The sequence below is a fragment of the Caretta caretta genome, chromosome 2 (assembly GCF_965140235.1).
Source record: "Caretta caretta isolate rCarCar2 chromosome 2, rCarCar1.hap1, whole genome shotgun sequence".
In the NCBI taxonomy this organism is placed as follows: domain Eukaryota; kingdom Metazoa; phylum Chordata; order Testudines; family Cheloniidae; genus Caretta; species Caretta caretta.
The window spans coordinates 80,292,821-80,306,237 of record NC_134207.1 but is presented as its reverse complement, the minus strand read 5'-3'; the positions used below and the strand labels follow the sequence as shown (position 1 = coordinate 80,306,237).

At 44.9% G+C, this 13,417-nt stretch overlaps 1 protein-coding gene across 2 annotated transcripts in view; it reads left to right on the top strand.

Moving 5' to 3' along the window:
- The window catches only part of TAF4B (TATA-box binding protein associated factor 4b), a 180,503-nt gene that overhangs the window by 121,665 nt on the left and 45,421 nt on the right, over window positions 1–13,417 (top strand). The window contains exon 15 of one of the 2 annotated variants that reach the window (XM_048840510.2): window positions 441–4,384. The exons of the other annotated variant lie outside the window; for it this stretch is intronic. Within the exon in view, the coding sequence (XP_048696467.1) occupies window positions 441–608 (168 nt within the window). The 3' untranslated portion in view covers window positions 609–4,384. Of the gene's footprint in view, window positions 1–440; window positions 4,385–13,417 lie in introns of those variants that run through there. 2 annotated transcript variants of the gene reach the window in all.

Below are 13,417 nucleotides of genomic sequence, written 5' to 3'. Positions count from 1 at the left end.
AACCAAATTTTAAAATGTCAGTTTCTTGCAAACCAAAATTTCAGAGTTTTCCTCAACTCTGCTATTTTGTAATTAGGTGGCTTTCAGCATGGTTTTTGTCTGTAAAAGCACTCACTGATCTGTATCTGTAGTGAAAATGCAATTAATCGTAGTGTTTAGAGTGATATATTTTCTTCCAATTGTTGAAATAGCCAATTAAAATGGCAGACAGTAATTAAATTGCAAAAGATAAATTGTCATAGGTTATGTAGAAATGGGATTTATGGATTGCAGGTTTCTCTCTTACAAAAACATACATAAAGCTGAATATCAACATGCTAGATTTTGTCTGCCTTTACATGACTTCAGCAGTCTAGCCCATTCAGAATAAAGTGACATGTATTTTGAAAAATAATTCATTTTAACTTTCTCTTTTCTCTCTTCTCCCCAACCCTGTTTAGGGCTTGAATGGCAGTGCAGTTGCTTCTGGATCATCTGGTGTTAGTCTTACAAAACAGTTGTTTCGTCCAAGAATAACACGTGTCTGTCTCAGGGACTTGATATTCTGCATGGAACAAGAGAGGGAGATGAAGCGTTCTCTAGCCTTGTACCGTGCTCTTCTCAAGTGATGATTCAAATCTTGCATTTCATTTCTTGCTGTCTACTGCCAAAGAAAACACTGAAGCATTGTTGCACTGTCCTGAAATTCAATTTGTGGGAAATAATCCGTTATAAGGATATCTTTTGTTTACAGATACACATTTGTATTAAATACCTAATTTAGCACCTGGAGGGTTTTTTAAAAATTAATCAAATTCGAGTTAAACCAATCTGTAAAACAGTGAAGACACCGAGCACACAAGTACTCAGCCCACCTGCATGCATTTAACTCTTGCAGACTAAAGACTTAAGATGTATACCAAGTTATCTACGTCACTTGCTTCAGTACTCCAAAGCCTTCCTCCAATCCAACCTTATTTAGGAAAACAAATTTCAAGGCACTACATAGCCTGGTGAATGTATCTAATCATGAGCCAGCAATCAATCAACATACTAGTGTATCGCCTACCTGACTCGGCATCTCTTTACATTTCCTAGTTTTGGAATTAGTTGCTGTAACTATTTCTAAAAGCCAGTTTTCAAGGAATGACGGAGCAAGCAAAGGGATGTATGAAGTAAGCTCACTTTTCCTTATTGCCTCCAAAGGAAGACTCAGCCAAGAGGAATGTGAGTATAAATGCACAGGCTCCTGCCACGAGGTTCACAGCCTATGGTTTGGATAGTGTGAGCTTCAGTGTTGAGGAAACGTGGAGCTAGCTAGTGAAAGACCAGAATGAGAAAAGGAGCCTAAAAAGGAATGGGGAAACTAGATCTGGTAGGTTTTCCTTTGCTAGTAATCTAAACTAGCAGTAAGTTCAATTAAACCTTGAACAAAAAAATTGAACAGTCAAAACCAGCCTGCACTGGCTTTCTGCAGAAAAGGCTATTTAAAATGTTAAATATTCTTAGACTATACAGTCAGAAAATAGTTCCTTTTTTAAGAGGGAGTGTAGCATCTGCAAGGTGCAAAGCTTTCATTGCTTTATTGAGAATGTAAATTTAACTGATGTGCAGATGCTACAGCAAAGATGTGCAGAATATATTAGTGATCAGGGGATTGTCTCAAAAATGTAAACTAAATGGTTTAACCAGTTGTGTAATTCCCATTCAGTGAAGGTGACTCCAGTTTCTTAGTACTGTTGGAATAGTTTCTTTTCTGCATTTGATGATCCAGTGAAAGCTGCCTTGTTGGAGAAGGGAAAATCCCTTCCTCCTACTGCATCACATACCCCATGACACAGCACTGTATAGCATGGCTGTCTGACACAACTAGCAGGGAAGGCAGGGGCTGTGTATTGAATGCCTTCCTGCTGAAATTTAAGGAAAAGGCTTCCTACAGTTATTTGGCATGCTCAAGTGAAAAAAAATGACACTTAACCATATGCTCGATCACTAGGACCACTGCAGACCCTTACCAAATACAGTATGTTTCGAATCAGTCATGTTTTTGTGTTGGGACAATAGTAAACAGTTAGTAAATTGCTGTAAATTATTTGTGTACATATAGCGTATATATAAAAAGCAGTACTTTTGACAATGAAGCTGTAGTTTGCAAGATATTGGTGGCATCAGGCAAAATTGTTTTGTATAATTAAATGCTTAGCTTTACTTTTTACGTAAAGTGCAGCATTTTTCCATATTTGTGTACTGTATCTTATTGACCAGATGTTTAAAATTATTTTAAATACTGCATTAAAGCAATTATTTTATTAAAAATAATAGTGGGTAACTTTACTCCATCTCATGCTAGGAAATACGCAATCTTCAGTGTTTTTGAAAATTGATGCTTCAGAAATGAATGAGAAGAGATGCAGTTATCTCTTAATCATGGTAATCACACCAGAGTTATATGTACAGGAAGCTGTGGTTTGCTTTATTTTAAATATTTTGATTGGTTAAACACATGCCCATTGAAGTCAGTATTTATACAAAAATTAGGAACAAAATCAGCAAGGAACTCCTTAATAGAAATAGCCTAAAAAATTACAATTGAAATGTAAAATATTTGTTGACCTTCAGAATATAAACCCATAGCTGTGCTAGATTAATGTAGTATTTAATCAAGAGCAAAAGCTTTTTTTAAATCTGAACAGGCTTTAATTTTTTTTATTGTTGGTGTGTCTGTATATTTCCTTCATAAAGTAGAACACATGGGAGCTTAAGGTCCTGATATAAAACCCATTGGAGTCAATGGGTCTCTCTCCATTGTCTTCAGTTGGTTTTAGATAGGGCCTTAAATGATTTAAATATATGCATTTTGGGCCAGGGAGCTCAACATCCTTACCTTGGCCTATATCAGTAACCTTTACTTTGATTTTTAAGACTTCCTTTTATATCTGAAAGAGATGCAACTCAGGGTAATTTTCTCTAATCTTTGGCAGTTTATTATTATGAAGGATGTTGATACTTATGGATGACCAGTTTACTAACTTAATGCTGGGAACATACGACGACAATATAATTGTCTAGAATATGCATAGGTTATAATATCTTTAAGTGAATTGCATGTCCATATAATGGACCCCTTAAACATTGTCCAGGTCATGGTATGATTGCAACACTTACAGAGTACAGTGCCATTCATTTCTAGTACTTAGATTCGTCATCTACAAAGATGTACGTTACAAACTGTTCACGTACCTCTCTAAACAGTTAAGTTCCTACACATTGACTTACACAATAGTTAAATCTGTTTGGAGTGAATCTGACACCTCATCTGTTTCTCAGTAACTTGAAAGCCAATTCATATTGGTTTACTTCCAAAATCTGTCAGTTATGTTTTGAGCTGTTTGGTGTGACAGCTTTAATAATTAAAGTTGTTTGTATAGGTTCCTTACTTGTATTCCCACAAGTTGGAAAGGGCTGTGTATTTTATAAATGAATAGATACTCTGTGTGTGTGTGCGAGAGAGAGAGAGATGGCTCAGACCTGAATAATGTGGAGTGAGTACCTTTTGAAAAGAAAAATCTCTGGTGCAATTACTGAATTATAGCCATTCCCAAGTGTGGAAACTAATAATCTTGCCAATAAGAATAGGGAGAAGATAGAGAAAGGGGAGGAATTCCCGTAGAGCTGTGTGAGATTGTGTTTTAATACATTAAATCTTTTGACATCTTGTGAATAGTGATTGGTTGGGGATGGGATAACTTATAAAAGCAATTCAGCTGAGTTGTTACTTCTACACAGTGTGCTGAATTGTGCAGGGAAGAGATTCTTTTGAAAAACAGTTGATCATTTTGGAATTGTCAAGAAGGACAGTAGTAAAAGTAAAGGCATAATTCTAAGGAAGGAAAATAGTTCGCTAGAGCTGCTCTTTGCTCTGTCTTAAGTCACTTTGATTTTATTGAAGTATGTTCTCTTGCATTCTCGCACCACTATGCGTCTTCTAGAATTCTTTCAGACTAATTTGCAGGTTAGGTGTTTAATTGAACAGACTCAATTTTAATTGTCCATCAGAGGAAGAAATGTATGAAAACTTCACTTTGTCCACCTCAGATCTTTCCTACATGATTCTTTAATGTTTTGAAAAACCTGTTGTTCTTCACCCTCTCCCTTGTCCCATCTTAAATTAGTGCCTGAGGAACACCAAAAGTGTGAATCTGCTTGGGCTGCATCTTGGTGACACTCCTCCATGTCCCAGTGCATCAGTTGAAATTAGCAGTAGAACCTCAATTACGAACTGACCAGTCAGCCACACACCTCATTTGGAACCAGAACACAATCAGGCAGCAGCAGAGACCAAAAAAAAGCAGCAAATACAGCACAATACTGTATTAAATGTAAACTACTAAAAATAAAGGGAAAGTTTAAATAAAAGATTTGACAAGGTAAGGAAACTTTTTGTGCTTGTTTTGTTTAAATTGAGATGGTTAAAAGCAGCATTTTTCTTCTGCATAGTAAAGTTTCCAAGCTGTATTAAGCCAATGTTCAGCTGTCAACTTTTGAAAGAACCACCATAACGTTTTGTTCAGAGTTACGAACAACCTCCATTCCTCAGGTGTTCATAACTCTGAGGTTCTACTGTGTTTTCAATGTCAGGAGCAAGGCTGAGCTCTCCTTCCCCCACCCCCTTTTTTTTCTTTTTTTCCCGTGGCTCAGTGTTTGATCCAGGCAGAGTGACTATAGCTCTCTAATGCAGAGGAAGGAGGGTAGGCAGAAGATCTGTAGCTGCAACATGTCCATATTCAGCTTCCTTTGAACTTTAGTTGTGTACTAACCTAAAAGCAGTGTAAACCCCTGCTCTGCAGAGGGGAGGGGTTGGGGAGGATGTTCTGAAAGGAATCTTCTTGAGTGTTTGACCAGTCCACTCTAGAGCCTTTTTGCAGCTGCTGAAGTCCAATCAAAATTTCTAATCTTTCTCCAGCCACTCAGGTCCTTGTATGAAACCAGGATACCCAGTATGAGTAGGATGTAATTAGCCTAAAATAGCTGCAGGGCCAGTTTGAGTTTTGCAACCCTTTCCAAAGCAGGGAAAATGCCCTGGGCATAGGTAGGTGAAGGCTCATTGGGGATGTGCAGCAGGTTTCCCCTTCCTTTGTGTCATCTGAGTGGTGCAACTGGGCAAGCAGAGCACAGCCTCTACCCTGACCGTAGCATCTAGCCCCATCTCCTTTCTGAAAAAAATATATTCTGTCCTTCAACTGAAAGGGTTGGACACTACTGTTCCCACTGAGAAAGCAAGGAAGGGAGGGGCTACAGTCTTGTGTAGGTCTAAACTGCCTGACCCAGTCATATAGTATCGCATCGAAAACTGATAGTGCCATTTCCTGTAGCAGCCAGTGATAAGGACACTTTCTGGTTTCCACTGACTTGGAAACTGCTTATCTATACCTGCTCATGGCATGACTGGTGTTTCAGATTCATAACCTCCAGCTCGGAGATCTGTCAGTCATTAGAACTCCCGGTTGATGGCTACACTCCAGAGGCTGGGATAAGGGCAGTGGGAGTTCTCTGTCAAGGGGTACCTACTGGGGCCAGTTAAGATACTCTTGCCTAACTTTGCTTTTGATGTGTAAGGATGGCCCTGTTACCTAGCAGCTGTGAAAGGGTTGAAAGGACATTTTGGCTTCTGGGAGGATAGAGGGAGACCCCTGAACTGCAGTGTTACCAACCCCAAATGTTCAAAAAGCCTAACCCCAAAAAATCATGTCCCAGTATGCATGAGTTTTTTAAAGACTCCAGTGTGGGGTAAGTTTTTTTTTTTATTATTTTTAAATTTCCCTTTTGCATCCCTGCCTGTCAATTGGTGTGGCCAACTCTCCTGAGTTTATGGAGTAAGATAACTTTGGCTCTTGCAGCAGGGGCTCTGGCTGGAATCTAAATGTGAGCAGAGTAGATTTGTGTAAAATGCTGCCTGCTTCTTCCCCACTCCCAAAATTCTGATTGATTATTTCTGTGCCACCTCTAACCCCACTTCTTCTCCACTGCAGCCCTGGGCATTCTTCATGCCTCTCCCAGGCCTGAGAGGACAGCTACACCAGTTTCCTTGCCCCTTCCCTGGCCTAGTGCAGATGGAAGCTCCACCCCACTCCCCTTTTCCCAGGCCTGGGGTTGCAGGGTGAGGTGGCAGCAACAGCAGCAGTGCTGGGCTCTTTCCTCCTCTCCTTTCTGCTCGAGGCATGAGGGAGTGCTGCTTGCTTCCTGCAGCAGCCCTGATTGACTGGCTGCCTTCCCCACTTCTTAGGGAAGAGCAGACAGCTGGGTGTTCCCCTAGGCAGGGCTGAAATTCATGTGAGGGTTATAGCTTCTCCAGGGTGAGAGTGGTTATAGCAGGAGTTAAAAATCATGTTACTCAATCAAATATGGGTTTGACAATACTACATCCAGGCCTGTATGCAGCTGCTTTATTCCTAGCTGAATGGCTTAAAACTTGTCTCCCTTTCCTCTGCACTCTAAGGGAGGAGAAGACCCACCTGGCCTGATCTCAAGTGGGCTGCTTCAAGGAGGGTGGGGAATGGTTTAGGGGGCTCAAGTCCCCTCTTTGCCTAATGAAGAGCAGGACCTTAAATGCTGTCAGGGTGGAGCAATGGAGTAGGGTTGCAGTTTGTCCATTCTGTATAGACAACTAAAGAGGGAGTGGGCTAGAGGGTGAGAGCCCTCCCCTAGGAGGTGAGAGACCCTGCATGCATTAATAATTTATATATAGTGGAACAGCCCTAAGTGAAGAGTGAGAGGGGCCAGGACCCTGACTGAAGAAAGGTGAAACCTGGATCTCTGATACCACAGGGGCATGCTCTAGCCCCTGGGCTAAAGGTTACAAGCGCGAGGTCTCGCTCCTTTTCACTACAGCCTGACTACTTAAATATTTATGCTGGGTGCTCTCTTGTGATGCTGTAGTTGAGTGAGTAGGACATGGATCTGCATGCCTGGGGGAGGTGGGACAGCTGGAGCTCAGTGCACCTGGGCCAGTTGCTCATACAACATGGACCAGCTTCAAGAGGAGAGAGTGGAGAAGCTCTACTTCGCACTGTCCCAGAGGTTAGGGGTTAAGCACTCTGACCACATGGAAGATCTGTTCAAATCCTCTCTTCTCTCCCTGCAGAGGGGGGGGAAATGTGAGTGCTCTAATCCCTAGGGCTGAAGGTGATAAGGGCATGGGAGCAGTGCTGCTACCCTGCCACCCCAGGAGCACCTATTGTAGCTTGAGTACAGGTTAAGGTGCTTCATGGGAACTGTCCCTGTCCATACTCGAGGATTCCAAAAAAATCCCTCTTCTCCAAGGGTGAGGCCTCCAAAAGGCAGCCCTGTACTCCTCTCCTCCCCCCCCCCCCCCCCGGTAATGCTATAAGAAATTCTTCTGAACTCCTCTCAATTGCTGACTAGTGCCCCACTGCTTTCTTGATGAGCATGACCCACTTTCTGCAGTGTGTAACATCCCCAGTTGTCTCACCCCCTTGCATATACATGCAGTTATCATTGTCCATATGGAATAAAGAGCAACCCCAGACTCTACAGCTGTGGGCATTTAACAGCTCTAGGCAAATTACCTGACACAGGTAGATCTCCTCTGTGTCCCCATTCACCCACAGGGAGAGTATGGAGTAAGAGAGTAAGGTATGCAAACACTCTCAGCCCCATGTTGGAATGGTCCCTTAATTCTCCCCCCCCCCCCAAAAGAGGAAGCCAGTAAGCTCCTGTTCCGACAAGCCTGCAGTGAGACCTGCAATGTTGATAACTCAACTGTGGGGAGTGGAGCCAGCACCTAATGAGGAAAAGGCAGATGTGGAATTGGAAAAACCTCCTGGCATGCACTGGGCTAAAGCAAGAGGAAGATCAGCACCAGCAGCTGTTCTTGGATCAATGCATTTATACCATCCTCCTGCAGGGGGGAAAAAAATACAGGTCACACCCCAGCCCCATACTCAGAGCTATGTTGCTAGCAGCCAGGTGGAGCAAGGGGTGAGGCTGATGTCTGTCTGCAGCACGACTGCCCTTGCAGCCACTCAGGCTCAAGTGTGTGTTGGTCAGGCTGCACTGGGAGGCTAAGACTGGGCAGAGCTTGGTGGCTATACCTATACTGAAATAATAAAAAATCCTGGGCACGCCATCTTAAGAGTGTTGGCTCAAGAGGCTTCTGCTGATGGGGCAAAGGATGCAGGGCTAAAACTAGCAGTGCAGCTGTTCGGGCTGGATTATGGGCTCTGAGCCCCTGACCCCTCATGGGAGTTCAGAGCCCAGGCATCAGCCCAAGCTCAAACATCTACAGTGAGCCCCACAAGCCCCAAGATTTGAGCCTCACTGTTGTTATTGCAGTGTAGATATACCCAATCAGGTGCACAAATGCAAAATGGGAGATGCATGCCTGGGCAGGAGTACTGCAGAAATGGATTGTGGGGGAGGGGATCATAAACTAAACATGAGTCAACAGTGTTGCATAAAAAAGCAAGCAACATTTTGGGATGTATTAGCAGTTGTGTGGGAAACAAGACATGAGAAGTAGTAATTCTGCTTTATTCCATGCTGATTAGTCCTCAGCTGGAGTATTGTGTCCAGGTCTGGGTGCCACATTCCAGGACAAATGTGGACAAACTGAAGAGAGGCCTGGGAAGCGCAACAAAAATGATTAATGGTCTAGAAAACATGACCTATGGGGGAAGTTTGGGTTTGTTTTATCCAGCAAAGAGAAGGGGGGGGGGGGGATAACAGTTTTCAAGTATATAAAAGGTTGTTCCAAGGAGTAGGGAGAAAAATTGTCCTATACCCAGAAGTTAAGGAGAATAAGAGGCAGTGGGCTTTGATTTAGGTTGGCCATTAGGAAAAACTTCCTAACTGTCAGGGTGGTTAAGCCCTGGAATAAATTGCCCAGGGAGGTGGTGGAATCTCCATCAGAGAGATTTTTTTAAGAGCAGGTTAGACAAACACCTGTCAGGAATGGTCTGATGCTAGATAATACTTAGTCCTGCCACGAGTGCAAGGGACTGGACTAGATGAGCTTCCTTCTAGTCCTGTGAGTATGTCCATGTCAAGTCTAGCTGAGGCACATTATAACTTCTGTAAAAGGAAAAGGAGTACTTGTGCTCAGAGGAAAGGCTGCAGCTGCTTGTAGCCCAGGGTTGTCTTTTATTTAGAGTGTGAGGTGTAGGGGGCAGTGACTGGCTTTTGTATGGTGTTTGTACAGCACCAGGCTCAGGAGATGCTGAGCCATGAGCAGGGCTCCTTGGCTTTGCAAGTATACACGATTGTTGTGTTATGGGGGCTCTCTGCTGCTATGGGTGACTGATGCACTGCTGTTCCAGGTGGGAGGTGTTAGTGGCAGACTGGCATTAAACACCTACTCCTTTGGCATAAAAAATGGGTGTGGGTATCGCCTGGCCTCAGGGAGCAAGCATCAACCAGGCCTGTAAGTAAATAGTTGGCCTCTTTGATGTAACCTAAGTAATTACATACGCCCACAGCCAGAGGCAGCAGTAGCCCATAAACATGCCTGCTTGCCTCTGGGGAAAGGAGGGGAGGGCTTGAAGGGGAAGCCAGTCTCATTTGCAAAACCATACATAAGAAACTATTTAGCTTTGCTATTGAAGAGCAGAAGACTAACATTCTGTAGCACTGAGGCAGCCGAAGGGATGAGGTGAGACCACATTGCCCAACACAACTACTGCAGCCAGAGTCCTCAGCCAGCAGCTCCTCGCCCGGAGATGTTGGCAGGCAGTGCCCCACCCCAAAAGAACCCTTTGAGTCTCAGTCCTCCAGCCTTGTTCTCAAACCACCCCTACCTGCTGGGGATGGGAAGCACATTACTCATCCTCAAGGTTCACAGCAAGATTAAATCTCTTACCCACAGTCACACAGAATGGCTGTGCCAGAGCCAGGAATTAAAACCAGCTCTGCACCCGCCCCATGCAGGAGCTTAGGCACAAGACTCTGCTCCCTTCTCTTGACTATTAGCCAGCAGGGGCTATGCAGTCGATGTAGGGTTAAAGAGGCACTTTTGGCCACGTGTAGAACGCTCTGGCTGTGGCAGTAACTAGGGTGACCAGGCAGCAAGTGTGAAAAAATCAGGACAGGGTGTCAGGGGTAATAGCCTATATGAGACAAAGGCCCCAATATTGGGGCTGTCCCTATAAAATTGGGACATCTGGTCACCCTAGCGATAACTAATGGGGCATTTCCACAGCACAGCCCCCGCCTGCAGCACTTGTTGCCTGCCCCGTCAGAATGATGGGCTGAATCAACAAGGCTGATGTGGTCACAGCTTTGGTTGGTCATCATACTGGCCTCATGCTTGCTAAGAACATGCAAAACAAGGTACCTGCAGTACCTCACCCTTATACAAGGCTTAGCCGTTTCCAGGGTTGTAGCAGCTGACTCATAGCTGTCCGTTTCTGCAATAGGTTTGGCACTACTTGAGCTTTCCTGCAGTTGCCTGTGCATGGTGGGGCCAGCTGTTACCCCCGCCCCCCCTCAAGCCACTTGGCAACCTCCATATTTACCTACGCCCCTTTGAAAAGCAGTGTTGGGCTACTCACAGCACCTGAGTTGTGTTCCATCAGTGGCAAGAGCATTGCCTTCCCTGCCGAGCACTCCAGCAAGCTCTTCAGGGTGTTGTGAGTTTGCACCAACTGGCAGGATACTTTTAGGTGGCAGTGTCTGCCCAGGCCTTTCCCTGGTGGAAGTTGCATTTGCCACCTACTTTCTGATGCCTCCTTTGCTCCACAGGAAAGGGCCAGGAAAGCAACTCCCCCTGCCTACTATAGCATTCAGTCATGGTTGGTTTTGCACCCTGGCCCTTCATGCGGGTGCATTTGCTGCTAGGGCTTCAGTCATTTTACCAGGAGCCCTTATTCTACTGTGGGAAAGTGGCTTCCCTCCGACTGTAACATGCTCCCCAAGCAGGGCCAGCTCTAGGTTTTTTGCCAGCCCAAGCAAAAAATTTGCCTCCCCAAGCTCCGCAAGCACAACGGCCCAAGCAAAAAGAAAAGCGGTGGTGGGGGGGGGGGTGACCGGAATGTCGCCCCTGTGCCACCCCAAGCACGTGCTTGCTTTGCTGGTGCCTAGAGCCGGCCCTGTCCCCAAGGCCCTGCTTTCTCTGCTGCAAGTTCCTGCATGCAGCAGTGTGTCTGCTCCACCTGGTCAGCTGTAGCATAGGTGCCCACACATTTTTTCCATGGCGAACCTCGGAGGCTTTGCCAACACCCGTAACAAGCCATTGTTAAGGGATAGTTTGCATCATCAGCTGAGCCCACACCCAGCTTTTTTGGCTTTGACACAGAGGATTCACCACAGCTGCTACAGCTTTGGATGTGCATTGCCTCCTGCTTCCATATAGCAAAGGGACAGCTCCTACCTCCAGGCACCAGTGCAGGACTAGCTCTGGGCCTTCTCATGCCCCTCTTTAGTTCTCTGCTCCCAATCCTCCCACCAACCTCTTTCTGCCAGCACTAGTAGCTGGTTGTGCCACAAAATGGAACAGGAAACTGCCACCCCATGGCAAGGTATAAGCATGTTGCACCTGATCCTTGTAGCCAATCTTTCATCTCTAACAGATTCTCATGACTAAGTATTCTCTATTGCTGCCCCTCCATTAATCAGCACCACGTGGCACAGAACAACTGCCAGCAGCAGCAGCTTCCTGGACCAGCTGAAGATGCTCCCTCGGTCATGTTTAACATTCAAATTAAAGTTGGCTGCAATTACTATTACCCATGTTCAGCCACAGGCTGCTGGCTAATGTTTGCATTGTGGGTTGGGGGGTTTGAAGTGCATGTGTTTTGCTTGCTGCTGCCCTTTTCCCCATTTTCAAGAACACACACACCCCCCCCCCCCATTAAACTTTACAGGTCTAGTACTGTGTGTGCACCAGCCTGAGGCCCTGCAGATAATATAATGTAATACTTTGAGCTCCTTTGATAAAAGGTACTATATATGCAATGTGCTTTCTGAACATTCATTAGCTAATGGTGGAAATTTTGCCAGTGGCCAAAACCAAAACAAACCTTTACTCCATCCCTCTAGTCTTTAACTACACAAAGTTAATGATTCTGTGTGCGAGTGTAAAAAACTTAAGAGTACATTTTAATTTCAGTTTACTTTGTGGTAGATGGGAACACTGGAAAAAACTTAGCTCTCCCACACACCACCTCAACTGGTAGCGACATGGCTTTCTCTCCAATCATTTTAGCTAGGCTCTGCTAATCAGGGAAGACTTATTGTACAAACTTGACCACTATATTCTGCAACAAAACTGTAAAATTCTGTATCTGAAAACTTTTGCTCCTCCTTTGTAGCCACCATCCAAATCAGCCAAATGGTGTGTGAGTGGGTGGCTCTGTGACAAAATGCTCACACAACTGGAAGATTCACTTCCAGTTCCAGTTCTCCTTTCTAACCTTTTTGGATTTGGAATGAGGGACAACTGTTTTTAGCGCTACACTCAAGGCACGTGCAAAGGAGAATGGTTGGAGGAGTGCACAGATTTGTAATTTGCAAGGAGAGGGGAAATACTACTACAGTAGGCGGCACCATGTGCCCATTGCTATGACTATCCTAGCTTTTGACGCCTGAAAGTTAAATTGCAGTAACATAGTCTAGGCTGAGATGCCCCTTGAGAAGTTCAGCGAGTGCAGAAGATAGCATGTTGCTTATTAAGTATTATTTCCCCCAGGAAGCACCTCTGCACTGCTTGCTCATTGGACTTCTACATAACATTTAAGATATTGCTGTTGACCAAAAATACCTACGTGGTTTAGATCTGCCTCTTTCCCCAAATGCAGAGGAGCAATGAGAACAGACCAGAACCCCCAGCTAAAGCAGAACCCATTCAGTTCTCCTGGCAGTCTGACTGGCATGGGGGAAATCAGAGGAGTTGTGGGACAACAGAAGTCATGGGGACTATGTGCGGAAGAAGAGGTTCTTCTTCGAGTGCTTGCTCGTGTCCATTCCATTGTAGGTGTGTGTGCTCGTCCCATGGACTGGTGCCTGAAGTTTTTCCCACAGTGGTATCTGTAGGGGACCAGCTCTGGCAGCCTCTGGAGTGGTGTGTGTGTGCCACGGTATAAGGGGCGCTGCTGGTCCCCCCCACCCTCAGTTCCTTCTTACCTCAGTGACGGTGCTGGAACATCCCCTTGCCTCGGCAAGCTTACTCTTCTCAACTGTTAATTGCAAACTTCGCTGTTTATAGTTGTTAGTTCTTCAGTTCCCTTAGTGTAGTTTAGTATTAGTGGTAGTCCCGGATGGGACTTAGCCTAGGAATGGGGCATGCCCTGATCCCCAGGCTTCAAACTTTGTGACTGTTGCAAGAAGCCCATGCCAGTCAGCGACCCCTACAGTAGCTGCTTAAAGTGCTTGGAGGAAACCCACATTAGCAACTTGTGTTGCATCTGTAAAAGTTTCAAACTGCGAA